Source organism: Talpa occidentalis, unplaced genomic scaffold (assembly GCF_014898055.3).
Source record: "Talpa occidentalis isolate TD23 unplaced genomic scaffold, MPIMG_talOcc4v2.1 talOcc4.3, whole genome shotgun sequence".
Taxonomy (NCBI): Eukaryota; Metazoa; Chordata; class Mammalia; order Eulipotyphla; family Talpidae; genus Talpa; species Talpa occidentalis.
In genome coordinates this window covers 72,436,611-72,454,035 of record NW_023603184.1, presented here as the reverse complement: position 1 = coordinate 72,454,035, position 17,425 = coordinate 72,436,611, and the positions used below count along the sequence as shown (strand labels likewise).

General features: G+C 36.2%; 1 protein-coding gene across 5 annotated transcripts in view; it reads right to left on the bottom strand.

Annotated features, from left to right (window-relative positions):
* R3HDM1 (R3H domain containing 1) overlaps positions 1–17,425 on the bottom strand; it is a 102,823-nt gene that overhangs the window by 1,400 nt on the left and 83,998 nt on the right. For all 5 annotated transcript variants that reach the window (XM_037523279.1, XM_037523280.1, XM_037523275.1 and 2 more), the window contains 5 exons: positions 9,958–10,061; positions 7,596–7,768; positions 5,694–5,838; positions 1,561–1,643; positions 769–853 (listed from right to left, as the gene is read on the bottom strand). In XM_037523279.1, coding sequence (XP_037379176.1) covers positions 769–853; positions 1,561–1,643; positions 5,694–5,838; positions 7,596–7,768; positions 9,958–10,061 — 590 coding nt within the window. The remainder of the gene's footprint in view (positions 1–768; positions 854–1,560; positions 1,644–5,693; positions 5,839–7,595; positions 7,769–9,957; positions 10,062–17,425) is intronic.

Here is a 17,425-nt window from a genome sequence, read left to right as displayed (position 1 = left end):
GAAAAAAAGACTGCAGACCCAAATATGACAGGAAATGAAGAGGATTTTCTGAAAACGTTTGATTAAAAAACTTATGATTGTTATGGCCATCTTTTAAATCATTCCTCTTTACCCCTTAAGAGAGGGGTGTAGAGTTGACGGTGTCAAACCTATTAGCTGCACATACAAAATGCAGTATAATATGGTGGCTTCCCTAGATCAGGTGTGTGATCTTGGGCAGTTTTCCTAAACTTCTTATATCTTGGGCAGTTTTCCTAAACTTCTTATATATATATATATAAGAATATATAAAATACATGTAAGAATATATAAAATACATGTAAATATATAAAATACATGTAAATAGTATATAGTACTTGCCCAAACCACTCAAAGATTATAAAGTTCAAGTACATATATGAAAGCACTTTGTCACAGAAAAGTAATACAACTGTTCATTCAGACTCTTTCCATACTTTCTTTTCCAAAGAATACAGAGGCTGAGTTTTATTATGTTGGTTTCAACTCATACCCCCTTTTCCTTTTGATCACTTCACCCCTCCTAAATGTACCTGTACTTTACACCTAACTACACACTCAGATCTGAAATGAAATAGAATTAAGATATGAAAATCCTACATTATAAATGGCACAAATTTCTATGACTTTTTGTGGAACTCTAGGTAGAGTAAAACCTATTTCTGTGGTGTGGTATATTTTTAAAGGCTGTTGAACTGGCCAACAATTCACAATTGCAGAACCCTATCCAGTTGCTTCTCAAGGACACACCTGCTTCTCCTGCACCAAGGTCAGTGGATGCAGCTTTTTTAGCTTGTTTCCTTCCTCGGTTTCCATGTCTGTTGCCAGACTGACCCTGGAAAACCACAGATAAGAAATGAGGTTAATAATGCTGAAACTGTGTTTGTAATGTTTAAACACTTAACACCTAAAATATACTTGCACTTAGCAGAAAAACATAAAATCCCAGCCCTCTGAATTCTGCCTCTATGGCAATGCCATTTCTGTCTCTCACTATGACCTGTCACATGCTGACTGTCTTCATTAAGCAATGATGCCCAAATGCCTGAACTACCACCCATCTTTGTTTTTTAATTTATGCATACAAGAACTGGGGTCTAGGCCACAGGTGCAGGGGGTGAACGGATTCATCAGAGACAGTGGGGAGCAGAACAGGGTGATTGACTGAAATACATTGCTGAGGGGAGAGGTAGGCGAGACAGGAGAGGTCTGCTGCACTATGTGGGTTAGCTCCCTGGCTGGGGATAGACCTCATGCTGCAGTGGCTAATGATAGCTGGATAGTGCAGTGTCTTGAACCCCTACGCCACCAGGGAGGCCCTACCACCCAACTTTAGATAACACTAATGAGTTACTGCTCAGCTTCACTTCCTTGCTCAGCTCCGGATGGGGCTGGTGACAACATTGATAAATCAGTTGGTTAAGGCACATAGCTCTCCCTTGTGCTGCACCAGCAGGTGGACTCAGGGCCCTACACACTCAGCTGCATGAGTCTGATGTTCTGCAAACAAAGACTAGCAGGCTAGACAGCTGGTTTTCATACCTGTTGGGTTGGAATGTGTCCATGCAGAACAGCAGGAGGGTTGTACTGTAGTGGTTGGCCAAGTAGTGGATATCTGGCATCTCCTAAAAGTTAATAAAATCCATTTATACATTTTTCCCTACCGAGTTACAAAGTACTTGCCAGAAATTTCTAAAATGTACAGTTAACAGAAAAGTTGGGGAAACATTTGCAGAATAAAAACGTGTAGTTATTGACATTTAAAACTTTTTTTAAATTTCCCTATTACTTAAATAACTGGCCTTAAAGTCTGAAAAGACTAAAGACTTAGAACAGTGGTTATGAAGGAGGGTAAGTGATAGGAACTTAGATGGGATAGGATGGAGAGAACCTTCTCTGTATACTTAAACATTCCATATGAAATTCATCAAAATAACTGTTCATTTGAGATGCTAAAATCTACATTTTCTGTGATGATTAAAAATGAACACAACTTACATTTCAGGAGAAGGAAAAAACTCTGGACAAATACTAAGTTCTCTATCTCTCCCGATACAATATTAATTGCTATCAGTATATGGATGTACACAATTAGATATTCACACAATTTTAAACAGTTTTCAACAGTGTATATATTTAAATTCTGGTCTCTACATCTGCTCTTAAGCTCTACTTTAATTCTTTTCTTTCACTTTGTTTTTACTAGCATGTTTTCTCATTAAGTAGAAAATATGCTGGGTCTTGTTTTGACTCAAACATAGACATTTTAAAGGTTATACACAATATTTGTTAAAAAAATATAAAAAATACTCTTTTAGAAACTTCTATAGCAAAAAAAATAAATAATTTAACCCCAGTTTTCCTCTTTGGTAGAAGAGCAAACCACTCTTATACTTTTTTTTTACCTTTTTTTTTTCCTACTCTTACACATTTAAAGACTGTTGCTTAAAGTATACATATGGGAAAATCTGAAAAAAATCATATAAATGTATATAAATGACTGCATAGCAGAACCTGAACAGCAAATAGTAAAGAAAGCCAGCAATACTATCAAGTACATAAAGATTCTAGAATCCTTTCAATCAATCCATATTCCACAAAATAGCATTTAAAAACCACCTTTTGTTCTTTATAGACAAACTCTAGATTAAGACTAAAACTGAAAAAAGTAATCCTCTAAAAGAAACTGCTTTCCTATAACATTTTTTACCTGTAAATGCAAGCAAACAATCTAAAAAATTTAAATAGTTTTTATTCTGAGATGAGACTGCACATGTCAAGACACTTTTATTGACCCCAAAGCAATTTCTCAGAGAAATGCTAGAAATTATAATATGGTTAAGGATACTATTTTCTCATTTTTAGTCAGGTACTGTGGCATTACATTGATAATCAACACAGAGATGTGACTCTTAATAAGTTTATATTTATTATTTGAGTTTGCTTAGAATGGCATAGTTCTAAGTGCTATTCATGAGCAAGAATCCTCTTCCCAAATCACTGTGTGAGGATAGTTAAGATGAAGAGACTCCAATTATTTCCTAAAGTCATCAAAAGGAAGGGGTTTAATAAATGCTGATTGCAAAAACCTTGCCCTGGAGAGTAATGTTATCATTTGCTACTTTCTCATTTTATTTTAACCATGTGTTATATTCTCATTTTAACAGTAAATCCCCAAATCAGCACATTCTGTTTGAAGGAGGGTTATGATTAAGTGCTAAGAAAGCATTTAGGAAGCAAGCATCTTTTCCCAATAGCTTCATAATAGAAAGAAGATCACTCCATGGGGTTCTGCTGATGAACATTATGAAGGTGCTTGGGCAGCAAACCCTGGCAGCCCCAGGATATGGGTGCTTTTCTCAGGGACTAGTTCAAGGACAGATATGATACAGTGGTTTAGCACTGAGATGAGAGGTGCAATGCAAAGTCAAAGTGTAGGCCTATGGAGCAATAATTTTTCATATATGAAGATAAGATGGTTATCAGCAGGACTCAAAGGGTCTTCCTTATAGGCTTTGCAATGTGCTACTCTCAGAGCATTCTTATTAAGCCATGTATATCTCAATAGTACTATATTATCACATATTGTTTAATTTTCCTTTTTTAAATGACAATTCTTTTTATTTTTTTGATTGTTGCGTAGAAGTGTGGTACAGGCCAGAGGGGGGCAGTGAGAGGATTCACCAGAGCACAACAGGTAGATTTACTGAAATACACTATTAAGGGAGTAGTGGGCAAGACAGGAGAGGTCAGCTGTGCCATACGTGGGTTAGCTCCCTAGCCAGGGATCAAACTCAGGCTGTAGCAGTGGTAGCTCTGAGACTTAACTCCTAGGCCACCAAGGAGGCCTGAGTGTTTCATTTTCTAATAACAAGCTTTAGTTTTCTAGATTATTGAAGTAATTAGCATTATAGAAAATCTGGACATACAAAATTAGAAAGGAGAAAATAAAAACCACTCTGGTAATTCTATCATTTCTAACATTTTGGTTTGTATGTTTTTAGTTTTTGTTCTACATATGGTACATTTACATATATGTTGTGCATATTTTACAAATCTTCTATAAATTTGAAGATATAATTAACATAAAATGTACATCTTTAGTGTTGGGTTTGATGAACTCTGACACCTATGAAAGTCCATGCAACAAACACAAGATAATGAACAATTTACACCCCCTGAAAAGTTCCCTCAAGCTTCCTTCTACATCCCATCCCCACCCCTTATTTCTCACATCAGTGATTAGTTTGCCTCTGGTTAGATTTCCTATACTTAGAATCATATATATATTTTTCTATGTTTAATTTTTTGTGTGTGTGTCTTTGAGTTTCACCATGTTGTTAGTGTCAACAGTTAGCTTTGCTCAATTTATTGTTAGTGTTCCATTGCAAGGAACTACTATAATTCCCTTATATAATGTCCAGTTTGGGTTATTATAATAAAATAAGGTTGTTTTAAATGTTCTTGTATAAGTCTGTAAAGATACATTTTCATTTTTCCTGGGTAAATATTAAAAAGAGTTGTTGGGATGGATGGTAATAACTTGAGACAAAGTTATAAAATCTTTTTCCAAAGTGGTTTTTTTATTTTTTCCAAAGTGGTTTCAATCACTTTATACCTCCACACTAATGTGTGAGATATTTTACTTGCTTTGTATCCCTACCAGCACTGGCTGTTGTTAGTCTTTATAATACAAGGCATTCTAGTGGGAACAAAGTGATATTTCATTCAGGAATTTTTAATATTCCTTTCCCTACTGAGTAGACAGTGAGGCTTATTGGACATCTGTATATCTTATATTTTGAAATGTCTGTTAACTCATTTTGAAAACTCACTCACTATCATGTGAATACATACCCTTGTAATGAGTTTAAAATATGAGTTTTACTTGCAGGCAAATTATAGATCTAGGCATACAGCAGGGGAGGGGAAGGAGAGGAGTCACAATAAGGGAGGGAAGAGCACAACGGACTATGGTGATGGTTAACAGGTGATGTAGTGGTGGGAGATTTAAGGGGACTACATATGGGTGAAGAAATCAAATATTGTACAAAAATGAACAATGTAAGAAAATAAAATAGTTTAATAAGAAAAAAAATTGAATTTTAGATAGCTGGATTGTATTCCGCATATGAATATACCACTATCTAGTTAAGTCTTACTGATGGACATTTAGATTAGTTTTGAATTTTTTGCTACAGAATAAACTTTTCTGCGCATAAATCACTGTGTGGATTATCTTTAAGGTAAACTCCAGGAAATAAATGAATGGTTTTGTTTCATATTCTTTTATAATCATCTCCTTGTGTGTCTATCCTAACTAGATAAAGGATCAGTGAAGCTGAGAATTTTACCTTACTCATCTTTTGTACATCAGGGCAGAGTATGTCCTCAATACATGTTGGTTGAATAAATTTTTTGAATAACTCTTGATAGATATTACTCTAATATAAAACCCAGAAATTCAGGACCAATACAGAATACCACATATTACTACTTCAGAGGATTGGAGTCTAAGGGTTAGAAGAGATTATATGGTAATAACTGACTACCTCAGTGAAGGAAAAAATGATAGTATCTTCTAAATGACAGTAGCACCAAGGTAAATTACATAATGATGGAGAACAGATGTCTTAAAATTCTCTGAGAATGTGACTAGTTTCCCTCACACTTACCTTGCCCAGAGACAAAAGGCCTAGAAAATTGGGACATGATGGAAAGTGGTGGTCCAGAGGGACGTATAGTTTTCAGGGTGGAGAGCTGAGCTGGTGTTGGTGACTGTGCTGGTGAAATAATGGGACTACTGAGTTGAGGGCTGTGCTGTAATTACATCAAGAAAATGGGTCAGCATTTTAGTTAGATTTTTTTATAATTTCCTTTGGGACAAAAATTTTTATTCTTTTTGATTACAAATAAGTACTTCTCACTATTGAAATATGTAGTTGTTATTAAAAAAAACTAAAAACAAAAAACCCCAAACAGTATAGCAATAATTTTCAACTCCCAAAGATACACATTGTTAACAGATTATTTCTATGCATATGTATCCATACGTCTATCTTTTACAGAACTGTGAATAGACAATATATCCTACTTTTGACTCTTACTTTTGTACCTTGACAGTAATATTGTAGATAATTTTTCATGATAGAATATAAACATCTACACCTTCTTTTTTTCACATTAACATTTCATTTTTAAAAAATTCATTCTTAAAACAGTTGAAAAAATTCAGTTTTCCCAAATATTAACATTTATTCACATTACTTTTATCTCTTTTCTGAACTATTTGAGAATGAGTTGTTCATTTTATCTGGAGATAGTGTCTATTGCCTAAAAATAAGGACATTACCTTATCTAAATAGCCATAGAATTAGAAAAATGTTAATAACAGATTAACATTATGTAACACATGGAGTTTATTCAAATTTTGCCAACTGCCCCACTATTAGCAATTTTCCTTTATAGCAAACAAAGGAAAAAAAAATCCTCCCCTCATCTATTCCCAATCCAGAATCAAGTGCTGCATTTAATTGTTATATCTCTTTAATCTTCCACATAACCTGTTTTCTAATTAGTCTTCCTAAATTTTCCCAATTATATACATTAAAAATATTTTAATATTTTCATCTGTTTAATTGCAAGTAAGTCATGAGCTACATTATAAGTGACCTTGGTCCTTTTAATTTTGCTATGATTCTGTCACTTGCATTAAACGTATGTTTTCTTTAGTTTATTCCTTTTTTTTTTAACGATTTATTTATTTGTGCATACAAGAACTGGGGTACAGGCCAGAGGCACAGTGGGTGAGTGGATTCACCAGAGACAGAGTGGGGGAAAGAATAGGCAGATTGACTGAAGTACACTGCTGAGGGGAGCAGTGGGCGAGTCAGGAGAGGTCTGCTGCGCCATGTGGGTTGCTTCCTGGCCAGGGATCGAACTCGTGCTGCAGTGACTGCGGATAGCTTCATAGGGTGTATCTTAACCCCTGTGCCACCAGAGAGGCCCTTCTTCTTCTTTTTTTTTTTGACAAGAGTGTATACTTCCTTCCTTCATCACACAGGAGTGAAATGTTTGGTAATGCTACAGTTGATCAATTGCTTCAAGTGTCGTCTATGTAATATATCCACTTAAAAGTTCCCCATAAACCCTATTCTAGTGTTTTTGGTATCTGTTGGTCATTATTACTTGATTCACAATTTTAATAGGACTCCAAAACGGCGCTTTTTAAAATTCTACCAATGCTTTTACATCTATTAATAGGAGTTGTTCAATTAAGAATGTTCCCTCATCAACTTTCTGGTTCCATTAAAATATAGTTCATATGGGAAAGGTAGGATATCTCCTTAATTTTTTTCTTTGCCCAACTTTACAGCTAAATTAAAAACATTTTGGATATGCAAAGCTGGGGTATAATATTAAATACTGAAAGAAATGATATGGATATAGAGAATGTTCAAACTTATTTACTCATTTATTTGAGATTTCAAATTCAGTGTCAAGCCTCATCTACATCAATTGATGTGATGAAAATATTGCAAATTTGAAAATTATAATAAGCAAAAGAAGCGTCTTACCTGAACAATATTTTCTACATTACTAAATTCCACACACTTCTGTCCTCTCTGGTGATCACAGTAATATTTGTTTTGTTTCCATTGTGGGGGCGAGTGAGCGCGAGAGTGTGGATTGTTTGGTACATTTAGTTGCATCATCACCATTCCTCCACCAGGTGGCAGAGGTGGCATAGCTGAAAATCAGAATTAAGACAGTATGCTTTAGCAAAGAGGTGGTATCTTATTAAACAATAAGATAATCACAAAAATTTTAATATTAGATATGCAAGCCACATTTAAGCCTTTGTGCTTTTTGCTACAAAAGTGTGCTTAAAATTAGGTTTTATCTGTAAACCTAAGCATCTTGCTCATCCTGAAAATACCAGATCTACAGTTATTCAGGAAAGCCAAATTACCTCCTACAAGACCTAAGGCAGTCTAAATAAGTTCTTAATGTTGAAATGAATTAACTTGAAAACAGAAACTAATCTAAATAAATGAAGAAAAACTTTGAAAAATTAACATCACACATAAATTTTGACAAAGAGAAAAAAGTCATTTTTTTGGGTGAATCAATCTGATATAGTAGAAAAATTAGTGACTGTGGCAATTAGAAAGCAATTTTAGTAGCTTGAAATGTCCTGTGACATTGGGAAATTTCATTTAACCTCTTTTGTTTCCTTATCTGAAAAAGGAGGCTAAAAAGACCTCTGTGGCAGACTTAAAGAGTCTTGCTGATCAAAAGTATATAAAAACATGGCCTCCCTGGTGGCACAGAGGGTTGAGCAATGTGCTGTGGAGCTGTCCACAGCCTCTGCAGCGCAGGTTCGATTCCCGGCTGGCCAGGGAGAATCCCATATGGCACGGCAAACCTCTCCTGCCTTGCCCGCTGCTCCCCTCAGCAGTGTCTTCAGTCTGTCTGCCTGTTCTGTTCCCTGCTCACTCTGGTGAATCTTCTCACCATCCCATGCCTCTGGCCTGTACCCCAGCTCTTGTATAAAAGTAAATAAATCTTTAAAAAAAAGCATATAAAGTCATTTGCTAATTATACAATAAACTTTTTTTAATCTATTTTCTTATCTGATTTATTTCTCTTGTGTACTGCAGAACAAGTAGTATTAGGCATGTACTTTGCCACCCATTTCTGTATAAAGAAAGGTAGGACACTATGCTCTGCCTTTCAAAGCCACACTCATTCTGTGGCAACTAAGGAGAGGTTTTAGTTTTCTAGAAATAGAACTAACTTGATTGGCTAGTAAACTAGAGAAGGACAAGCATCTTTGGTATTTCAAAGTTCCTTTAGTCACAGCAGCCTATACTACTACTCATTTATTTGATAATCACTTATTGTTTGTTTCTCAGATATTACATGTCAAAAATCATTACAATATGGTGTTATGATAAAGAATTATATAAAAAAACTTTGGAAGTAGAGAAAAAAGCAACAAACTGTTTTAAGGACTGGGGAAGACTTTTTAAAAAGAAGTGATTTTTGAGTCTAACTGTAAAGATGAGCAGGATTTTGGCACACAGGATAGTGGGTAGGCATTAGGAAGCACAAGGACAAATCTCTGGCATGAAAAAGCATAGTGTACTCTGTAAACAAAGTTCTATGACTTGAACACAGAAGTATAAATAATAGAAACAAGAGGCTTGTTTGCTAGGTTAGATGAATTTGTTTCATTATAATAAATTTTGAAATTTCAGGATTTTTTTGTGTGATGGGGAAGAGGAAAGTTGGATATGGAAGAAATATGAAGTAAAACACTTAAAAAATTACTGCAATAAAATGTAAAAAGAAGTGACCAAAAGTAGCAGCAGTGGGGAGGGAAAGAAGCTATTAGATTTGTGAAAATGACAATGGTATGAACCTCAAAGGGAAACACAGAAAATTTGTAACTTTTTACTTTCTATATATTTTGGTTCCTATCCATTAGGTGAAATAAGGGATGTAGAAGAGGGACAAATAAGAAGGCTAATGTGTCCTTGATACATAACAGGGATATATAGTAGGCAAATGGCTATATGGTCTTGATTTAGCAAAAATTAAGATTTGGGAGGCGCTGGCAAAGAACAGTAGTTGAAGCCTAGAAGGTAGCTAGATAACCAAGGAAGAGCTTGAAGAATAATGAGAGAATGTTTAAGAAAGGATCCCAGAGAATATTCATATGTATGAGGCAGGAAAGGAAGGACAACCTGAGGAGGAGAAAGAGTAGTATGTTAGCAATAGCAGCAGAAAATGAAGAAACAAAGGTGAACATGCTAACGCCATGATTTTGTATAGCACCATAAGCATCCCAGCACACAACAAGCTAAAAACCTTCTTCTAAAAATGCCTCAGAAACTTATTTTTCATTACCTTTTTAAAATTATCTACCCATACCTGTACACTGGTGGCTTTGGAGCTGTTGGGAACTGCATGGTGAAGTAGTTCGAGGAAACTGTACTTGTTCTGGTCCTGGATGTTGCAAGTAACCTACTGATGAGCTATGGGGGAAAAAGTCAAAACAACATGAAAACATAGTACAATGAGATGGAATGATTATAAAGATTCTCTGAATATGTAAGTTCTACAAATTAATTGGAAGTTTTCAAATAGCAGTAAAAATCAAATCTAACTCTTTCCTCTATATTATAAATACTTTATTGCATAAAAATCACTTCATGTTTATGGCAGTAACACTTTGTTTTTTAAACCAGCCAAAAACAACTCCCAATTCCACTACTTCCCATTTTCCAATTTATTCTATTTATGAGTTCTGTGTTGTTTAAAACAGCTTTCTAGTATTATTTAATTTGCCTTCTGAAAGAATTACAACACAGTGGAAAAAACTATAGAGTTAGCTTTTATTTTTTTTTAAAGATTTATTTATTTATGCATACAAGAGCTGGGGTGTAGGCCAGAGGTGCAGGGGGCAAGAGGATTCCCCAGAGATAGAGCGGGGAGCAGGACAGGTGGACTGACTGAAATACACTGCTAAGGGGAGCAGGGTGTGAGACAGGAGAGGTCTGCTGTACCATGTGGGTCAGCAACCTGGTAGGGGATCGAACTCAAGGCCCTAGAGTTACCTTTTAAATAGCACTCTTACTTTAAAATACAATTATTTATATAATACACTAGAAAGAAAGTTTTGTTGTCATATCAAAAGTTTCTCCTTTGAAAGGCAGGATAGAAATAGAAGGGGACTTTTTAAAGTAAAACACCACAGCTAATTCCTGAAGAAGTTCTTATTTTAACCTTGAACAGGAAAATAAAACACTAATGTCATGAACTCAATTAAGGTCATTCTCAACAAAAATCAATCTTCCCACATATACCAAGCGTTCTGCCATAATTTTGTAGGAGCTACCACTTCTCAGAGTATGATACAGTCAGTTAAATTGGTGCAAAATGCCACGACAGGATACGTGAAGACTGACATATTACATGATGAGACAGACAAGTTTCTAATGGATTTTCTATAATGTTCATGTTATTCCTACAAGGTTACATAATTCACAGGTAGAAATTTTCAATTCCTCCTGTCACTTATTTTCTTATTCTTATTGTTTCAGAATCAAAGTCACAATGAAAAAAAATTAGATACATTATATATTATTATTTCTTAATAATAATATATTTATTTTTGCAAAGAGGAACAGGGTGTAGGAGATGGGTGCAGGGAAAGGGGGGTTGAGAGGATTCACCAGAGACAGAGTGGGGAGTAGAACAGGTAGATTTACTGAAATACACTGCTAAGAGGAGCAGTGGGCAAGACAGGAGAGGTCGCTGCACCATATGTGGGCTAGCTCCCTGGCTGGCGATTGAACTCAGTGCTGTGATAGCACTGAGACTTAACCCCTAAGTATACCACAAAGTATGAGTGGAAATTAATGCCTGGTAGTGAAATATACTCACTAGATATTGTTGTAAATTCATGTGGTTTTCATTGCTATCTATTTTAATCGCTTATGGCATTTAATACTTGACCCATGATAAAGGATGTCGAACGCAACTTGGGTTTGAGTTCAAATTCCACTTTTTACTTTATGAGTGTTAAAATATTATCTAGACTTTTCTCTACAACAAATGTGATTAATCCATGTCTTATGAAACATGGATATAATTCTAAGTACAAATACGTCAAATGCAAAAGTCTACCAATTTGTTAGTAACTACAGAGTCAAAATATGCCACTATTTTTAAAACATGAATACAATGAAAATGGGTCAGTTCCCATTGGGATTACAGATTAACGGGAGTTTCTGTCAAAATGTTCCAAGGACTTAAAACAGTAATATTCATTGACTTATTAATTTACCTCTAAGAGCTCTATGCCAAGGAAGAAATACTGTTCATAAGATGGCTCAGTAAAGTGAAAAAAAAAAAAGGTATGACCTAAATGTTCTATAGTGTGCTAAATAAATTATAACATAGTCATAAAATTGAATAATAGAACCATTAAAGTAATATTTACAAAGAAATTATTTTACATTGTGTAATTTTGAAACACCACTAAAATCCATCTTAAAAAATTTTTTTTTTAAGATTTATTTATTCATGCATACAAGAACCAAGTACAGGCCAGATGTGCGGAAGGGTGAGAGTATTCACCACAGACAGAGAGGGGAACAGAACAGGCAGACTGACTGAAATACACTGCTGAGGGGAGCAGCAGGTGAGTCAGGAGAGGTCTGCTGTGCCACGTGGATATATCCCCGGCCAGCTGGGATTGAATTCGCACTGCAGAGGATGTGGACAGCTTCATACAGCAGAAGATTACTATAACCAGATGACATGACTGAAGATTTCTGATGGTAGATTGAGACTGTCAGTTGAAATTAAACCTCTGATACATTTAAAATCTTAAGTTTTCAGTCCCTTTTCATAGGCTATTTATAGTTTTACACATATATAAAATGTGTGTGTGTGTGTATATATATATAAAGTTATGAAATGTATGCATGTGTGACTTTTGGGAAATTACCACAGGGTATACACATGTTTAATACCAAGAGAAATGTTCAGTTTTTCCCAGGGTTTTATTTACTGCACAGAGCTTTAATTTCTATTTTGCTGGAATTATTTTTAGACATTTACTTTTCCTCAAGTATTTTAAAATTAAAATTTCATCTCTTCAATAGGTTTAAAAATCAATCTTTGCTAAATGTCCTGTGGTATATTTTTCCTTAAAAATACTTTTGTTTTTAAAGATTTGTTTTACAGCTTTCTCTTCACTTTAAATAAAATTTTTAGGAAAGATCAAGATTCTTTTCACAGCATTACTTAGCTAACTCAATAAATAATGAAAAATAAGCTACATAAAATGTATAATTTGGTATTTTGACATAGAGGTATACCACCAGCCCCCAAAGTTGCCCCATTCCTTTTGTAATCACGTCTACCTTGCCTCCCAATCATAGTTTCCCTGCCATTTCCCCTGAAATCACTACCATTCTACCCAGGGTTAATACTCATTTGCTTTGTCACTAGTATTAGGTTGCATTTTCTAGAATTTTATATAAATGGAATTATACAGTATACATATTTTTGTCTGGCTTTTCTTCACTCAGGATAATTTTAAGATTAATCCATGTCATTTTGTGTATCAATATTGCTTAGTGTACTGCCAAGGAATACGCCATTGATGAATATGAAGTCTGGTGTGATTTTTCATTGTCTATATGTAATGTGTCTTTTTTTCTCTGACTACATTTACAATGTTCTCTTTGTAACTTTCAGGTTTGTTTAGTTTGGAATTTGCTGAGCTTTCTGGATGTACATCCAATTTTGAAAAATTTCAGTCATCAGTTTATTCAAGTATTTGTTTTCTTTTTCCCTCATTTTTTAAGATTTATTTATTTATGCATATAAGAGCGAGGGCACAGGCCAGGGTTGCAGGGGGTGAGAGGATTCACCAGAGACAGAGCGAGGAACAGAACGGGCAGACTGAAATACACTGCTGAGGGGAACAGCAGGCAAGCCAGGAGAGGTCTGCTGTGCCATGTGGGTTGCTCCCTGGCTGGCTGGGGATCGAACTCGTGCTACAGAAGCTCCAGATTGCTGTGTGGATTGCTTCATAGTGCGGTGCTCAACCCCTTATGCCACCAGGGAGGCCCTTTACCCCTCATTTTTGAGGATGGCAATTACATGTATTAGGCCCCCTGAAGTGCACAAATGCTTTTCTCATTTTTTTTTTCTTTCCCCCTCTCTTTGAATTTTAAATTGGCATTGTTTCATCGTCAGTTTTAATGGATAGATTTTTCTTATTGTCTTACTCATTGCATATTTGGCTGTTTTTTTTTAAGATTTATTTATTTATGCATACAAGAAGTGGGGCACAGGCCAGAGATGCAGGGGGTAAGAGGATTCACCAGAGACAGAGCAGGGAACAGAACAGGCAGACTGACAAAATACACTGCTGAGGGGAGCAGCGGGGGAGACAGGAGAGGTCTGCTGCGCCATGTGGGTAGCTCTCTGGCTGGCCGGGGATCAAACTGGTGATGATGCAATGGCTGCAGGATAGCTTCATAGGTTGTGTCTTAACCCCTTGTGCCATCAGGGAGGCCCATATTTGGCATTTTTTTTTAAATAAGAAGTTTTTTTTTTTTAAGATTTATTTATTTTATTTATACAAGCACTGGGTACAGTTAGAAGCATGGGAGGGTGAGAGAATTCACCAGAGCCAGAGCAGGGAGCAGAAGAGACAGACTGACGAAGTACACTGCTGAAGGGAGCAGCGGGTGCGGCAGGAGATGTCTGTGCGCCATGTGGGACCCTTGCCAGCCACCATGTGGGACCCTCGCCAGCCGGCCGGGGGTCAAACCAGAGTTACAAAGGCTACAGGCAGCTTTGCAGCCCAGTGCTCAACCGCTGCGCCACTGGGGAGCCCCCATATTTGGCAATTTTTTATTGGATGCCAGGAAGTGCAAATTTAACCTTTTGAGTATTGGATATTTGTATTTAAAAACAACATTTTTGAGTTCTGTCCTAGGCATCAGTTACCTGGAAAAAATTTAATCCCATTGGGTGTTGCTTTATTTATGGAGAACCAGAACAGCTTTAATTCAGGGCTAATTCCCTTGCCCCCCTAATGAGACAGTACACTTTCAATTCTTCTATTCAATGTCTCATACATTGATGAGGCTTTGGTGCTCTGGCTGACAGCAATACATTCCTGTCCTTACGTGAGCTCCAGGGATTGCCTTTCCTGTTCTCTGAGTGATCTTTTCCTGGTCTTGAGTAGTTTCTACATATACTGGTAACAATCAGCAACCAACTAAAACTCAAAAAGGTTCTTCAGTAGGGCCTCCCCGGTGGCGCAGTGGGTTGAGCACAGCACTGTGAAGCTGTCCGCAGCCTCTGCAGCGTGGGTTTGACTTCTGGCTGGCCAGGGAGATACCCACATGGTGCAGCATACCTCTCCTGCTTCGCCTGCTGCTCCCCTCAGCAGTGTTTTCTATCCCTCTGCCTGTTCTGGTCCCCACTCTGTCTCTGGTGAATCCTCTCACTCTCCTGCACCTCTGGCCTGTACCCCAATTCTTGTATAAATAAATCTTTTTTTTTTTATAAAAAGGTTCCTTAGTAGCTCTCTAGAGCTTTGTCGTTATAGCTCTCTTTTCAATATTTTGCCCATTTTGGCTTCCTAATTTCATCTCTTTAATACACAGAGAGGCTCCCCTTGGGTTCACACCCCCTGACTTTGGCCGGGAAACCCTCTATGGCATCCAGTTGGAGCAATCACATGACTCACTTTGCTCTCTCAGGGTTTACTGTCTACCGTTGTCTAATGAAAACTGCTGTTTGATGTATTTTTTTTTCTGATTTTTAAGTTAAGATAGGAAAATAAATCCAGTCCCTATTACTGTATCTTAGATGAAAACAGAAGTCAGGAGGATGTAGGTTTTTAAGTTTCTCTCCTCAACATGCTTCATATTGTCCCTAAGACAAAATAAAGATACAGAAATCAGCACAGTCCCAAGTCACAGAAGTTGTTCACAAAACAAAATACACAGGATATGCCAGAGGGGCACTTCTAACACAAAAAAACACAAACCTCTTCTACATTCTAAATTTGGCCTATCTCAGAGGATTGCTTGTTGATCCGGGTTGCATATAGCCTGGAGAAAAATCCAATAAAATGGCAAGACTTTAACAATCTTGGGCTGTGAAGAAAATCACTGTGGAATTTCAGAAACAGTTTAGATAAGCCTAAAATTTGAAAAAGAAAGCAGTAAAAATCTAACAAACAATATAAAAGTCAGCAGAAAAGATGAAGAGAATTACTTCTCTCTTTTTAAGCAATATATTTTGTTATCTAAATTACTCCTTCATGAAATTCTCTTGTATCTTACGAAAAAATTTTTTAAATTAAATAATCTTTACCTTTTACTATAAGACTTCATGAACTATATATAAAATTATTATTTCCTCCTTAGAGCATTTTAATTTATTATATTCCATCTATAAAGTTAAAAATGACCTCTTCTCGTAATATCCAATTTTTCCTCTTCTTTAGTAGTCTACATTTCCCCAGTAACATTTGACTGTTAAATCTTTAAAATCTCCTTTATATGTTGGTTTCCATATCCCTTTTGCACTTAGTAACCATCTAGTACAGGAGATGGCAAAATACGACCACTGGGCCAAATAAGCACACTGCCTGCCTTTGAATGACCTGAAATCTAAGAACAGTTTATTATATTTAAATACTTGTATAATCTGATGGGAGAGAACACTAATTTTGAACTCCAAATAAATGAAGTATTACCCTGCACTCAATGAATTCATTCTCATTAGCAGACATGCATTTAAAAAAAACAAACAAAATAAAAAAACAAAACACAAGAACTGTGCTCAGTTGATAAAAATATTTTGAATTTTTTCAATATTTTTGGAATTTTGTTTTCTTTCTTGTTGTATATATAGTTAACATAATATATTCACAATTTTATATCTTGGCCTATAAATCCTAAAATATTTCCTGTTTGGTCTGTTACAAAAGTGTTTGTTGACTCCAGATCTGGTAGAAGTATTTTGAGAAGTATTTTGAAGCAGATGAATCCAAATTACAATCACACTAATCTCCAACCCTAAACAACTCTACTGTTGCTAGTGGGACATTTCCCATTAAGATATCTCAAATTTCTCTTTAATCCTCATTTATAGTATAACCCAATATTCACTTCTTAGTTGCAAGTGCCTCCCAGATTTATCCCTTTCCTAGTGATATCACTACAGTTGAGGATCTTGCCACTTCATTCTTTTTTTCTATAGAATTATTTATTTTTTGTGCATACAAGAGCTGGGGTGTAAGCCAGAGGTTCAGGGGGTGAGAGGATCCACTAGAGATAATGGGGAGCAGAACAGGCAGATCCATTGAAATACACTGCTGAGGGGAGCAGCAGAAGAGACAGGAGAGGTCTGCTGTACCATGTGGGTTAGCTCCCTGCCTGGGGATTGAACTTGAGCTGCAGTGGCTGCAGATAGCTTCATAGTGCTGCATCTGAGCCCCCTGCCACTTCTTTCTTATGATATTCTTCTGCCTGTGGTCTCTGACCAATCAATCTCAAAAACTTCTAATGACTACTTTGTTAAAATGTAAACTGGATTACATTAATCTCATACTTAATAAGCCTCAATTGCTTGTTACTAAGATTCTAATTTTTTGTAAAGATTTATTTATTTATGCACACAAGAGCTGGAGTAGAGGCCAGAGGGGGGCGTGTGTGTGTGTGTGTGTGTGTGTGTGTGTGTGTGTGTGTGTGTGATAGAGAGAGAGAGAGAGAGAGAGAGAGAGAGAGAGAGAGAGAATTTACCAGAGACAGAGCGGGGAACAGAACAGGCAGACTGATTGGAAATACACTGCTGA